The sequence below is a fragment of the Podarcis erhardii genome (assembly GCF_964252035.2).
Source record: "Podarcis erhardii genome assembly, chromosome: 2".
In the NCBI taxonomy this organism is placed as follows: Eukaryota; Metazoa; Chordata; class Lepidosauria; order Squamata; family Lacertidae; genus Podarcis; species Podarcis erhardii.
Window position 1 is genome coordinate 115,747,096 of NC_138498.1, and position 15,153 is coordinate 115,762,248.

The following is a 15,153-nucleotide window of genomic DNA, read 5'->3' on the forward strand; positions in this document are numbered from 1 at the left end:
TTCTGCTGGCATCTCCAGCCACTGCGCAATTTCCGTTATCAATCTCTCTTTTACATTTTCGTTCTGTATCTCCAGCACTGATCTCAGCCTCAAATTCACTTCCCTGTCTCAGCTCATTCATAGCAATCGCATCTTTAATTTCTTCCTGTGATTTGTTTATTTCCATCATCTCAGTCTTCATCCTCTCTTCCTCTCGTTTTACCTCTCTCATTTCTAATTTTGTCCTCTTCATCCCCTCCTCCAATGATTGAGTTCTTTTGGATACCTCTTTTATTTGCCCTTTCAGTTCATTGACTGTCTCATCAAATTTTTTATCCATTTTCCCAATTTTATTATCCACTTGTTCCAATTTTGTTTCCAGATTTTTTTCACTTTGTTTTATCTCTGCAAACATTCTCAATATTTCTGTTCTAAACTCTGTTTCTTGCTTTGATGCTCTCCTGTCAGTCGGCGCCCCTCCCTCTACCTCTTTTTTTGGTTGATGTGACATTTCCCTTCACAAAAATACCAAAATATAACCAATACAAAAACAAGTTTCTCAAATTAATTATTTACCTTAAATTTAGTCAATGTAACTTAAAGTTTCCCAATTGTTCAAATTGTTTTCACAGTTACATTTTTAATATCCTTTCCAAAACATAAAAATACAGAATACAATTACTTAGTTTTACTCTGTAATTTTAAAAAATAATATAGGAAGGGAAGGAGCGGATCATAACTTTTATAAGAGGGAATGCTTCCCCCTTTAACCACTTCTAAACATGAAGAGGCAGTCAAAACCTGAACCAGAATTAAAAAGTAGGCGAGTCTTCTTGCCCCCACTCGGGCTAATCCTCAGTTAAATTCTTTGGATGTCCTCTTGGATATTTCATGAACTGAATAAAACTATAATCCAAAAATAAATTGAGTTGAGATAATAAAATTGTAGTCCAGATTGTAATCCGAATAATTTAAATTGTATTCAAATAAGATATCCAATTATGGTTGTTTCCCAAAAAAGAGGGGAGGGGAATTTCTTCTGAAATAAAAACAAAAATATAACTATAATCTGAATAGTTTTAATTTATTTTATATCTTCTGATTTCAAATCAAAAAACTGGTTCTATATTATCTGTTTAAAGTTCCAAAGCCAGGTCCAAATTATTTTCTGTTTAATAGTCCAGACGGTATTTCAAAGGAAATATAAATATTTGAGAGGGTAGGTTTTTTAAAATTCCAAGAAGGGCATTCCACAAAAATATGGGGAACAGGAAACCAAACAGGCAACCAAGTATTCCTTCCACCTCAGTAATACTCCATTAACAAAGAAAAATCCTGAAAAACAAGTTGTAGTATCTCATTCCATCCACTAGGGGGCTCCAATCCACAGTTAAGTAATTTAAATAATTGTCAATTAACTTAAATTTTCCAATTCAATTTTGCCAGATTTAATTTTCAATTTTTAAAAAAATTAAAGGGGGGGGAACCAAAATCACCCAAAAAAGGAAAGTGGAAAAATATATTATTTCTTTCTTCTCTGCCGCTGTAGCCTTTCTGCTAAGTTAAAATGGAGTCGGAAGCTCTTCTCCCGGCGTAACAAGTTTATTGTGAAAGTAGAAGTGGGAAAACAATTCAATCCTCATATATCCTCCGTTGCATCTAAGACTTCTGCTTGCCACAATAGTAACCTTTTGTTCCCCCTTTGCTTTTCCACCTCTTTAAATTCTCAATAAAGGTTACTTTTAAACTCTAAACTTAGTTTCTAAAAGTTTCTGAAAGTTAGGGAGAAACGGAAACAATAGCCGCTAGCGGCAACTCACTTTCGCTCTCTGGCTTTGCTTGCAATGCTGCTTCTGCGCTGATTCCAGATGACAGCTGAACTTGAAATCTTCTCCTTTTTATTTCGGAACTTCCCTTAATGTCTCTTCAATCCAATTGTAATTATTTTAAGTCCGAATTTCTTAAATTTAAGAGCGAAGTGCACTTCCTTGCAAGCCCGGGGCTTCGCTATTCGGCCGTAGCAATGGCTTCCCGATAGCCTGCTATCCTGTTCTGCCACGCTCTTCACCCCTTTCCGAGGTTACCTGGCAGCCGGACAGGCAGCTTTTAGGCACTGCCGGGAACCTGACCCTCTGGACACCCCCCAGAGGTTTAAGAGGGGATTTTTTTGCCCTAAAACCCCCATTTTCTGTCCGAAATAGCCAGGGTTCCTCTCCCAGAGAAATCCCTCACTTGTGAGGGGCTCGCGCTTCACCGGAAGTTCCTCAGCAAAGAATTTTTTATACAGAAATCTCCTGGACAGAAGCCTCCCTGTTTGCATTACAGGGAGGGCTCAGCCTCTGTCTACCTTATTGCACACTCAATACACACAATGTCTTTTGCAGTGTCCTGTATTCTCCTCAAAGAAACACTCCAGAGACACGGGAACAGTGACAGGCAGCAGCAGCAGGAGCTAGACAGATTAGCTGGGGATTTTGATCCAGAAAAGGAGCAGATGGGGAAAGGTTAAGCAGAATCCCCCCCCCCATGTTGCCCTTAGGTGTGCTCAGTCTTCACCTGCTTCATGACTCCACCTTGCATGAGAAAGGAAGGAGCTCCAGGAAACAGGAAGTGGTCCTTCAGCCAGCCAGGACATCTCACCATCACAGACAGATCCAGTCTCCTGCTGGGGAGTCAAGAGTGGCCGAGGGATGGCAGAGAGAGGAGGGGAAGGGCCCAGCGACAGAAGGAATGGCAGGGCTCCAGATGCTCCCTTGGACCCCCCCTCCCTTGACACCAAGGGGAGCTCCTCTTCTGGGGCTGAAAGCACTGGCATGGAGGTTTGATTTTTGACAAGACTGTAAGGAAGGGGGGAAATGAAACATAAAACACACACACCCATGGACACACTGGAGACTGAATGAAAATAGGCCTGTCTGAAGGAATAGCTGCTGGAGAGCATAATGTGGGGTTTAGCTGTAATGCTCACCTGCCTCCCTGGACTGGTCTTTTCTTGGGGTCAGGGAGCTGGGGTGGTCGATCAACATGAAGTTCCCAGGTTACCTTTCCTTCTGGTCAGCTATTCCAGCTCTTGTCTCCCCGCCATTTCTTTCTTTATGGAGGGGCAAAGGCTATGCACTTTGTATAGATGTAACTACAACCAACACCTGGTATCTTCTGGGTGCACCAAGGTGGCCTCCTTCTGCATTGTCAGCAAGTGACAACTGTCATGGAACAATCCCCAGTGTCTCTGCAGAAAATGTTACAGATAGGTAGCCGTGTTGGTCTGCCATAGTCAAAACAAAAAAAATTCCTTCCAGTAGCACCTTAAAGACCAACTAAGACCACTTAGTTGGTCTTTAAGGTGCTACTGGAAGGATTTTTTTTTTGTTCTGCAGAAAATGTTACTGATGGGCTTGTAGGGCCAGGGGACAGAGGCAGTCTGCTAGGTGGATAGGGTTGTGGGATAGAAATGTCAGTAACCAAAGACTGAACTGGAATAAATGTGTAACCTGCCTCAAGATTCTTTGTGGTTGTTTTGTGCTTTCACATTAACTAAATCTGCTGCAAAACAACAACAGAAATGGAAATGAGCTGGAAGAACTTGACAAAAAAATAGGATTTTTTTTTATAAACAATAGATTGCCAAAAATAAGAGAAAGAATAGAAATACTTAATGCCCCTATTGATATTAATGAAATAAAAGAAGGAATTGTGACTTCTAAGAATGGTAAAGTCCCTGGTACACATGGTATTTCTATAATGAATTACAAAAATTTGGAAGAGACAATATTACCGGTATTAGAAAAAATAATGAACAAAATTTTAGAAGGAGGACATGTGCCAGAATAATGGCAAGAGGCCCTAATTACATTGATACTGAAATGTGGTTCCAATTTAGAGTAAATTAAAAATTATAGACCAATCTCACTTCTAAATTCAGATTATAAATTATTTGCAAACATTTTAGCCAGTAAATTGAAAAAGATCCTAGCAAGATTCATAAAGAAAGATTAATAAAGATTAATAAAGTCAGGCTTACTATGGAGAAGACAAATTTACAGCAATGTAAGGTTGGTAGTAGATACAATAGAATACCTAGAAATGAGACCAGATAAAAAGGCAGCCCTGATCTTGGTGGATGCGGAGAAAGCATTGGATAATGCTTCAGGGGCTTTCATGCAAAAAACTTTGGAAATGATGAGTTTGGGTGAGAAAATATGTAGTGGTATAAAAGCGATTTATATTTCCCAAAAGGTCAGACTAATTATAAATAGGGAAACATCAGAAGCTTTTAATATCTCTTAAGGGAACAAGACAGGGCTGCCCTCTTTCTCCTCTCCTCTTTATCACACTTCTGGAAGTGTTTTTGAAAGCAGTAAGAGAAGACCCTAGAATAGAAGGAATTAAAGTTGGACAAAAGGCCTATAAGGTCAGAGCCTTCGCAGACAATCTAATAATTCCAACAGAAAACCCTCTAGAGGAGCGATTCTCAACCTGTGGGTCCTCAGATGTTGTTGGACTACAACTCCCCTCATCCCTGAGCTCTGGCCTTGCTAGCTAGGGGTGATGGGAGTTGTAGTTCAGCAACATCTGGGGGCCCGCAGGTTGAGAAAGGCTGCTGTAGAAAGTACTATACAGTGGTACCTCAGGTTACATACGCTTCAGGTTACATAAGCTTCAGGTTACAGACTGTGCTAACTAACCCAGAAATAGTACCTCGGGTTAAGAACTTTGCTTCAAGATGAGAATGGAAATCGTGTGGTGGCAGCGTGAAAGCAGCAGGAGGCCCGAATAGCTAAAGTGGTGCTTCAGGTTAAGAACAGTTTCAGGTTAAGAATAGACCTCCAGAATGAATTAAGTACTTAACCCGAGGTACCACTGTATTAAGACCTCCCCATGTAAATTAGTGGATGTTTCCTAATTCCATATTGACTAAAGCTTCTCCCCTGTGTGAGTTTGCAAATGTAATGTAAGTTTATAATTCCTGTTGAAGCTTTTTCACCTTTCAATACATTTAATTGGTTTCTCCCCCGTGTGAGTTCGCTGGTGTATTCTAAGGTGTCCACTTTTACTGAAGCTCTTTCCACATTCAATACATTTAAATGGTTTCTCCTCTATGTGAGTTTGTAGATGTCTTCTAAGTATTACATTTTGACTGAAGCTCTTTCCACATTTAATACATGCAAATGGTTTCTCCCCCGTGTGAGTTCGTTGGTGTATTCTAAGGTGTCCACTTCTACTGAAGCTCTTTCCACATTCAATACATTTAAATGGTTTCTCCTGTGTGTGAGTTCGTTGATGTATTGTAAGTGCTCCACTTTGACTGAAGCTGTTTCCACATTCAATACATTTAAATGGTTTCTCCCCCGTGTGAGTTAGTTGATGTCTTCTAAGGTGTTCACTTCTACTGAAGCTCTTTCCACATTCAATACATTTAAATTGTTTCTCCTCTGTGTGAGTTCGTTGATGTCTTCTAAGTGTTCCACTTCTACAGAAGCTCTTTCCACATTCAATACATTTAAATGGTTTCTCCCCCGTGTGAGTTCCTTGGTGTATTCTAAGGTCTTCACTTTTACTGAAGCCCTTTCCACATGCAATACATTTAAATGGTTTCTCCTCTATGTGAGATTGTAGATGTCTTCTAAGTGCTCCACTTTCACTGAAGCCCTTTCCACATTCAATACATTTAAATGGTTTCTCCCCTGTGTGAGTTCGTTGGTGTATTCTAAGTGTTCCATATTGACTGAAGCTCTTTCCACATTCAATACATGCAAATGGTTTCTCCCCCGTATGAGTTCGTTGGTGTATTCTAAGTGTTCCATATCGACCAAAGCACTTTCCACATTCAGTACATTCAAATGGTTTTTCCCCTGTGTGAGTTTGTTGGTGTATTCTAAGATTTCCATTTTGACTGAAGCACTTTCCACATTCAATACATTTAAATGGTTTCTCCTCTGCGTGAGTTTGTTGATGTATTCTAAGGTGTCCACTTCTACTGAAGCTCTTTCCACATTCTATACATTCAAATGGTTTATCCCTTGTGTGAGTTTGTTGATGTGTTCTAAGTGTTCCATTTCGACTGAAGCACTTTCCACATTCAGTACATTCAAATGGTTTTCCCCCTGTGTGAGTTCCTTGATGTTTTCTAAGAGTTTCATTTTCCTTGAAGCTCTTTCGATAGTCAGTACATTTAAATGGTTTCTCCTCTATGTGAATTCTTTGATGTGTCCTCAGTCTTCCACTATGACTAAAGCACATCCCACATTCCATGCATTTAAACTGTTTCTTTGTTCTTCCCAATGAATTCACAGATGGCTCCATAGAATTCTGGCCATCATCTTCCTCACCTGTTTGGGAGTGGGGAGGAAGGGGAAGAGAATCCTGTTAAGACTTACAATAAAGAAACTGAACACACGTCAATCCAAATATGCACCGTCTCCTATTTTAACACTGTCCCATTTCTCTATTGTCCTCTCTATGTTCCAAAGTTTTAGGAATGCAGATGAGATAATGGCAGCAACACATGATCACTCCATTCACACTTAATAAACTGCATTATTTTATAATCGATGGTGGAATTGGTTTCTTACGACACATCTCTGTATTTCTCTTTTCCCAGAGAGGAAATGATCACTGAATCGAGTAGCAGTCTCTCCTATGTCTAATGTCAGGGAACTGCCATCGAAGAAGCAGGAGGTGGAGGGGCTCTCAGAAGTCAGGAGAGACTCAGCAGCGAAAGAAGGCACCAGCAGGGGGAGTGTGGGAGAACAGAAAGAGAGAGAGATGAAAGAATGGCTCAGGGAATCTGCCAGCGACTGAGGGAGCCATGCTTAAGGGGCTCCGCTAAAGACAGAGCGTTGCTAAGTTGAGCAAACTCTGAGGGACTAATCATTTACGCACAAGCAGCTCATCATCCCATCACAGCAATCCGACAGTCTCTGAAAGCAGCTTGTGCAAGGAGAGGCATCATGAGCAACCCAGCAGGAGCCGGAGAAGCGGGAAGAGCTGGAGGAGGTCAAAGCCTGGAAGAAAGGTACAGGATGTTGGAAGTCCAGCTAGCGCTGCAAATGGCTAGGCTCGAGGAGAGGAGGGCTCAGGATGCAGAAAAGGGGAAAGCCACCCCACTCACGAGGAAGGTGCCAGGATTGGTGCAGAAGTTTGGGGGGGATCCCAGGAACTATCAAGCCTTTAGAGCAGAGATGCAATATGCCCTCAATCTGCAGTTTGATGACTTTCCCGATGAGGAATCGAGGGTAGCGTTTGTGATTGGCCATCTCGAAGGGGGGGTGAAGGACTGGGTGGGACCCCTGATGGCAGCTAATAATGACGCCCTAAAGGACTCGAAGTTTTTTCGCGCCATGGACCTGATGTTTTCCAGCGATATTGAACAGGGAGTGGTGCGCAGACAGTTAATGGGGTGTAAACAGGGGAGCCGATCTGTCCCCGAGTACTGGACTGAGTTCACCATGTTGATCCATAAATTGGGGTGGGATCTGTCGGCGGACCCCATTCAAATGCTCTTTGAAGAAGGGCTATCGTCGGCGGTGAAGGACGAACTTTCCCGGGCGCCCAGGGCGGAGTCTATGGACCAGCTGACTAAATCAGCGCTGGCCATAGGAGCACGCCAGGAGGCGAGAGCCTTGGAGAAGCGGGAAGGGAAGGGGGAACGTTGGAGGGATTTCCGCATTCCAGAGATTCCTGAGCAGCATTTACCGCCAGTAGAGCCGATGGAAATTGGAACTGCGCGCGCGCGGGCAGTTTCAAACCCCAATGAAGGGCGGAAGAAGGAGGGAAAGAGCGCCGAGAAATGTTTTCTCTGCCAACAGCCAGGTCACTTTGCCAAAGTCTGTCCACAAAGAAAGGAATGGCAAGGGATGGCGGGAGCTGTTGGGGAGGAGGAGGAGGTAGTTACGGAGCAGGTAAAAGCCAACGCCTGGCTGCCACCATCGGGGCACAGCAGCCAGGCCAAAGAGCAGTGAATGTGCCCACGCCGGAACCACCAAGACCAGCGCTTGTAATAGAGGTGTTGCTAGAGCTGCCAAACGGACACCCACTAAAGATAAAGGTGCTATTGGACTCAGGCAGCTCCTGTAATTTTATGAGTAAGGAGTTTGCAGCCGAACACCAGATACAGACTATCCCTTTAAGTAACCCTTTGCAGGTGACCACGATTGATGGGAGGGCGCTGTTGGGAGGAGAAGTTAACCAGCAGACTGTCCCAATGATAATGAGGGTGGCGAGACACACAGAACTGATAGCGTTTAATGTGGCCACCTTGGGAGGAGCGCCCATTATTTTGGGAATGAGCTGGCTAGCGCTGCATGACCCGCTAGTGGGATGGCACCAGGGAATAGTCTCCTTCGGGTCAGCGCATTGCCTGGCACACTGCAAGGAAGGGGAAGCCCAAGTAAGAACCCAGGCCACGCTAGCAGGGATGGAAGTAACAGATAAGGGGAAGGTACCACGACAATACGCCGACCTGATTGACGTCTTCAGCGAAAGGGAAGCAGATAAACTGCCCCCGCACAGACCTTTTGACTGTCAAATTAACTTACTCCCGGGAGCACAATTGCCAGTGGGCAAGCTGTACGCAATGTCAGACAGTGAGATGCAGGAGTTAAGGGAGTTCATTGACAAGAATCTCAAGCGAGGTTTCATCAGAGAGTCACGAGCGGTGGGGGGCAGCCCAGTGTTCTTTGTGGACAAAAAAAATACTAATAAACCCAGATTGGTCGTGGACTTCCGGGCCCTAAATGCAGTGTCAGAACCAGTGACTTTCCCCATGCCCAGAATCGATGACATTTTGACCTGGGTGAGGAAAGGAAAATTTTTTACCAAGCTGGACCTAAGGGGGGCTTATAATCTGATACGTATGAGAAAGGGAGATGAGTGGAAAACCACTATGTTCACCCCCTTGGGGGCCTTTGAGTACCTCGTTATGCCCTTCGGTCTACAGGCGGGCTCGGCCTGTTTTCAATCGTTCATGAATCACGTACTGGGACCATTGCTTTACAAGAACTGTGTAGCGTTCTTAGATGACGTCCTGGTGTACTCAGAGAATGAGGAGCAGCATGTGCGAGATGTAAGAGAGGTACTGAGCAGACTGCAAGAAAACCAGCTGTGGGTGAAACTGGAGAAGTGTCAGTTTCATACCAGGGAGGTGGAATTCCTGGGGTACCGGTTGTCAGACAAGGGATTGGCCATGGATCCCAGCAAGGTTCAAGCGGTACTGGAATGGAAGACACCGAAAACTAAGAAGGACGTGCAAAGGTTCCTGGGCTTCGGAAACTTCTATCGGAAGTTCATCAAAAACTTTGCCCACTTAACGGCACCCATCACTGATTGTCTTAGCAGCAAGAAGAAATTTGTCTGGACGGAAGAGGCGCAGCGAGCATTCGAAAGATTAAAGAAGGCGTTTGCGTCGGAAGAGCAACTTTTGCACGTGGATCTACAGCAACCGATGAGAGTGGAGACTGACGCCTCAGACCGAGCGGTGGGGGCGGTGCTTCTACAGCCGAGTAAAGATACGTCGGAATGGAGACCGTGTGCTTTCTTCTCACGGAAGTTGAACAAATCCGAGAGGAACTACACCGTATACGACCGAGAACTGCTCGCCATTCATGAAGCGTTCCGGAGATGGCGACACTTGTTGATTGGGGCACAGCACAAGGTCCAAGTGCGGACCAACCACAAAAATCTGGAATATTGGAGAACTGCCCGAGTACTGAACCAGAGACAAGTGAGATGGGCCCAGGAGTTCTCCAAATTCCATTTTGAAATTCGTTACGTACCAGGCCCGGAGAATGTAAGGGCGGACGCTCTTTCCAGAAAACCTGAGTATTTAGAGGGGAGGGAGCGCCTGAGGAAAGGCATATCATCCCTGAGGACCACTGGGTGTGTGGGGCGGCATTGGTAGGGCAAAGAGAATTGGTAGAGGGTACCGAGAACGATGAATACGCCCAAGAGAAACTCAGAGAACTCAGGGGGACAGGGGAGAACACAGGGGGGTTTGAAGAAAAGAACGGGGCGTTGTATTACAAAGGGGCACTGTACATACCCGATGGGGAACTGAGGGGCAGAGTACTCAAGCAGTTACATGACAGCCCCACAGCGGGGCACTTCAGGCAGCACAAAACCATGTGGTTGGTTACCAGGGAGTTTTGGTGGCCCAAGGTAAGGGAAGACGTACGGGAATATGTCAGGGGTTGCGACAGGTGCCAGCGAGCAAAAGGGGAGAGGCTGGCACCAGCGGGGCTATTGGAGCCCTTACCCACACCAGAAAGGCCATGGGAGGCAGTATCCATAGATTTTATGACGGACCTGCCAAAATCCAAAGGGAAGACAGCTGTCATGGTGGTGGTAGACCTATTAACTAAGATGTGCCATTTTATAGCCTGTTCACACCCGGTCACAGCGGAAGAAACCGCCAAGTTGTTTGTAGAGCATATTTTCAGGTTGCATGGCGCCCCCTTGAGGGTGGTCAGCGACAGAGAGAAACAATTTACTTCCAGGTTCTGGAGGAAGCTCATGAGCTTACTGCACGTGGAAGTCAATTTTTCAACTGCCTGGCACCCAGAAACAAATGTGCAGGCGGAAAGGGCAAACGGGATTTTACAACAATACCTGAGGTGTTATGTAAGTGACAGAGAAAATGATTGGGTAGATAAGTTGGCCCTGGCAGAATTTGCCTACAACAACGCGGAGAATGTGTCCACAGGGATAAGTCCCTTCCTGGCTAATTATGGGTGTCATCCCAGGGCATTTCCAGGAGAAGGAGGGGAGAGATGGAGTGTCCCGGCTGCGGAACACTTTGTTGAAGAGATAGAAGCGATCCACCGGCAACTCCGACTTAACTTAGAGAGGGCCAAGGAAGAATACAAGAAGCAAGCAGACAGAAGCAGAAGGGAAGGTGAAACCATAAGGGTGGGGGACAGGGTGTGGCTATCCACCCAAGGACTGCCGTTCAAGGGAGGGTGTAAGAAATTGAGACCCAAACGGCTGGGACCCTTTGAGGTCATACAACAGGTCAACCTGGTGGCATTCAAACTCAGATTGCCCAACCACATGAAACTGCACCCAGTATTTCACAGGTCTCTACTGTCGCCATACCAAGAGGGGCGAGAGTGGGGGGAACATGAGAGGGAGGTTACTCAAACACCAGTCATAGAAGAAAGGGAACGCAACATGCATGTGGCAGAAATCATTGATTCCAGGTGGAAAGGGAATCAGGTGGAGTATTTGGTAGAATGGGAAGGGGAAGCGGAGTCGGAAAACACATGGGTACCGGCAGAGGAGGTTAATGACGAGGTTTTAATAGAAACGTTTCATCAACGGTTTCCCAGGAAACCTCAGCCCGTGGGACGGTTCAGGAGGGAACACTTCGGCACCACCGATGAGGAAGAGGAGTTTGAAGGGTTTCCAGAATCAGGGCTGGAAGAGGGAATAGACTCCGACGAGGAAGAGGACACAGGGAGAAGAGACGGGAGGCAGTGGAGAGAAGTGTTTGAATCCTCTGATGATGAGGAGTGTTCTTTCCGGGGTTTTCCATCCTCACCGCCAGCAGGGGAGGGGGCGGGAGGGGGTGAAGGGGGCCCTGGAGGGGAGGTGGATGTCAGGGAACTGCCATCGGAGAAGCAGGAGGTGGAGGGGCTCTCAGAAGTCAGGAGAGACTCAGCAGCGAAAGAAGGCACCAGCAGGGGGAGTGTGGGAGAACAGAGAGAGAGATGAAAGAATGGCTCAGGGAATCTGCCAGCGACTGAGGGAGCCATGCTTAAGGGGCTCCGCTAAAGACAGAGCGTTGCTAAGTTGAGCAAACTCTGAGGGACTAATCATTTACGCACAAGCAGCTCATCATCCCATCACATCTAAGAAGTAAAACTTTAGTGTTACTATGCCACATGTAACTATAAAAATATTGCAATATATTTGAATCCCCAAACTTGGCCCTCCAGATGTTTTGGGACTACAATTCCCATCATCCCTGACCACTGGTCCTGTTAGCTAGGGACATTGGGAGTTGTAGTCCCAAAACATCTGGAGGGCCAAGTTTGGGGATGCCTGTATTAGAACATAAGAAGAGTCTGCTCGATTGGGCAAAGGCCCACCTAGTCCAGCATCCTGTTCTCACAGTGGCCAGCTAGATGCCTATGGGAAACCAGCAAGCAGGATTTGAGTACAAGAGCCCTCTGCCTTCCTGTGCTTTCCAGGAACTAGTATTAAGAAGCATTATTGCCTAGGACCACAAGGGCAGCGCACAGACATCAGTCTAATCCTCTTTTTCAAACTATCCAAGTTGTTGGCCATCACTGTCTCCTGTAGGATGGAAGTCCATAGATTAAAAAAGCAGAAATACAACCAAAAACACTTTCGGACCACAACTCAATAATTCTTGAACTAAAAGGCGAGAAAAATACTCCATTTAGAGTATTGATCATATTTTGGACAATAGAATGAAAGGTGTTTTAGCAGAAAAAAATCATCACTATCAGGCCTGCTTTCTACCAGGACGTCAGATGAAGGAGAATATAAGGAATATAACTAATATTATTGAATATTTGAAAGTAAGAAATGAGAAAAAAGCGGCCTTAATGTTTATAGATGCTGAAAAGGCTTTTGATAATGTTTCATGGACTTTTATGAAAAAGATAAAAGAAAAAATGAATTTTGGGGAGGCATTTGGGAGAGGAATTTATGCAATTTATTTTTACCAACAGTCTATGCTGATTGTTAATAAGGTTATAACAGAAAAGTGTAAAATAATGAAGGGGACAAGACAAGGATATCCCCTATCACCATTATTATTTATTTTGGTATTAGAGGCCCTGGCGAGAGAGAAAAAGTGGAGAAATTAACTACAGGAATAATAGTAGAAAATAAAGTATATAAATTAAAAGCTTTTACAGTTCATCTTGTAATTACAGTGAATGATCCCATAAATACTCCACTGAAGGTGGTAGAAAAGATACAGGACTTCGGTCAGGCCGGAGGCTTTAAACTAAACAAGAATAATACTAGGTTTTTGGTAAAAAAACAATGGAGCAAGACCAAAAGGAATTTCAACAGAAACAGAGTTAGTTATACATAACAAAGTCAAATACTGAGAGATTTGTTTGACAGCTAAGAATATTAATATTTTTAAAGACAATTACAAGAATTAGTGGAAAGAAATAAAAAGAGGTTTAGAGATATGGGGAAGAATGAATTTCTCATTTTGAGGAAGAATATCAGTAATAAAAATGAATGTATTGCCAAAAATGTTATTTTTATTCCAATCAGTCCAGGCAATAGGCAACGCAGAATGCTTTGAAAAATGGCAAGAAGATACATCTAGGTTTATCTGACAAGGGGCGAAACCAAGTATAAAAAATAAATTATTAAGAGAGAGAGAAGGTTTTGCCCTGCTGGGTTTGAAACTTTATTATGAAGCGTCCTGTATCTGCTAGAACCGGGAATGGATTACACTGGAAAACACAGATACTGTATTTTAGATCTGGAAGGACACAAATAATGGATAGCATGCATATTTATGGTAGGGAAAGGCCAAGGTGTTTAGAGCTTTTCAGAATCATATAGTAAGAAAACCAATTTGTAGGGTATGGGAGAAGTATAAAAATTTGAGTAAAAAAACACCCTGGTGGCTTTCTCCCTTGGAAGCAATATCTCTGAAAAAAAATTGAATATGAGAAGTAATTGGCCAACTTATACAGAGCTGTTAATTGAACTTGAAAACCAACTGAAATTAAAAGATTTTGAAGAGATAAAAGGAAGCTGTAACTGACTGCTTACAGTACCATCAGCTAAACGATATCTTTAAGATAGACAAAAAGAATGGTTTTAGTTATGAGACATCAATATTTCAAAAAGAACTCTTAGGAAGTAACATAAAAAGTTCTGTCTAAAATGTGTAACTTGCTCCTAGAATGGTATACAAAGAATGAACAGGTCAAATCAGTTATGACGAAATGGGAAAGGGACTTAGGACATAACATGCAAATGGCAGATTGGGAGAGGGTTTGGAAAACAGATCTGAAATTCACAGCTTGCTGTACATTGAAGGAAAACTACATGAAAATGATGTACTGGTGGTATTTGACTCCTAGTAAGTTATCTAAAACGTATAGAGAAAGTTCAAATATCTGCTGGAAGTGTAAAGAAGAAGTGGATACCTTTTGCTATATGTGGTGGTCATGTAAGATAACAGTATCATTTTGGGAAATGGTATATAATGAAAAAGTAGAGACACCACCTTGCCAACGAGCGCAGTGAAAACCAGGAAGTTTAAAAAAAGGCTGGGGAGGGCATGGGATGAGGGGCAGGGGAGCGGGAGCGGGTTTTTTCCTTCTGCAGCTTGTTTTGAGGCAGGAGAGATTTGAGCATTGTCTGGGTCCCAGTGCCCCTACTCCTTTTTATGCTCCATTCTACTGCTGCCAGGGGCTGCTTATTACTCAAACTGAACCTGATACCAGTAGCCACGTGTACAAACAACGTAGAAGGCTGCAAGGAGGAGCGCTTTTACACAGCTAATGGCAAATGCCCTGCAATCCAAGTCTTGATCACTTGCTCAATTCAATTCCCATTAACAGAGGTGTCCGACAGGGTTGTATATTGGCTCCACTCCTGTTCAATTTGTTCATAAGCGACATGAGGACTCCCCTAATAGAGGCCCAAGAAAGGATTCATGCACCCCGCCTAGCACTTTATCGCTGCCCCTTGTTACTATATGCGGATGACGCAGTCATTCTTTCTTTTTCTAGAGTAGGTCTCAGGAGGGCCTTAAATTTTTTTGGATCATACTGTAACGCAAATTCCCTTACAATTAATTATGGAAAATCTAAGATCCTGATTTTCTCAAAGAGCCGGAAACTCCATAATTGGAGAATTGATGGGAGAGTCATTGAACAAGTCTACAGATTCCAATATTTGGGAGTTTGGTTACAACATAACCTCAGATGGAAGGCCCATGTAGCCTATGTTACAAATAGAGCCAAAGCTATCTCCTTGGCGATCTTGCGATTCTTCTTCACCGATGGGGCCCTTCATATCCCATTGGCGCTGAAAGTCTTCAAGGCCAAGGTGATCCCGACAATTGCTTATGCCATCTCTATTTGGGGGACTTTTGTCAACCTATCTCACCTGGAGGTCATTCAAAATCAATTTTTTTTTTTAAAAAATATTTTTATTAGTTTTACAGAA

At 43.8% G+C, this 15,153-nt stretch overlaps 1 protein-coding gene across 4 annotated transcripts in view; it reads right to left on the reverse strand.

Annotated features, from left to right (window-relative positions):
- Positions 1–3,562: 3,562 nt before the first annotated feature.
- LOC309336775 (uncharacterized protein) overlaps positions 3,563–15,153 on the reverse strand; it is an 87,817-nt gene continuing 76,226 nt past the window's right edge. For all 4 annotated transcript variants that reach the window (XM_081853087.1, XM_081853086.1, XM_081853089.1 and 1 more), the window contains exon 3: positions 3,563–6,308. In XM_081853087.1, coding sequence (XP_081709213.1) covers positions 4,960–6,308 — 1,349 coding nt within the window. In that variant the 3' untranslated portion in view covers positions 3,563–4,959. The remainder of the gene's footprint in view (positions 6,309–15,153) is intronic.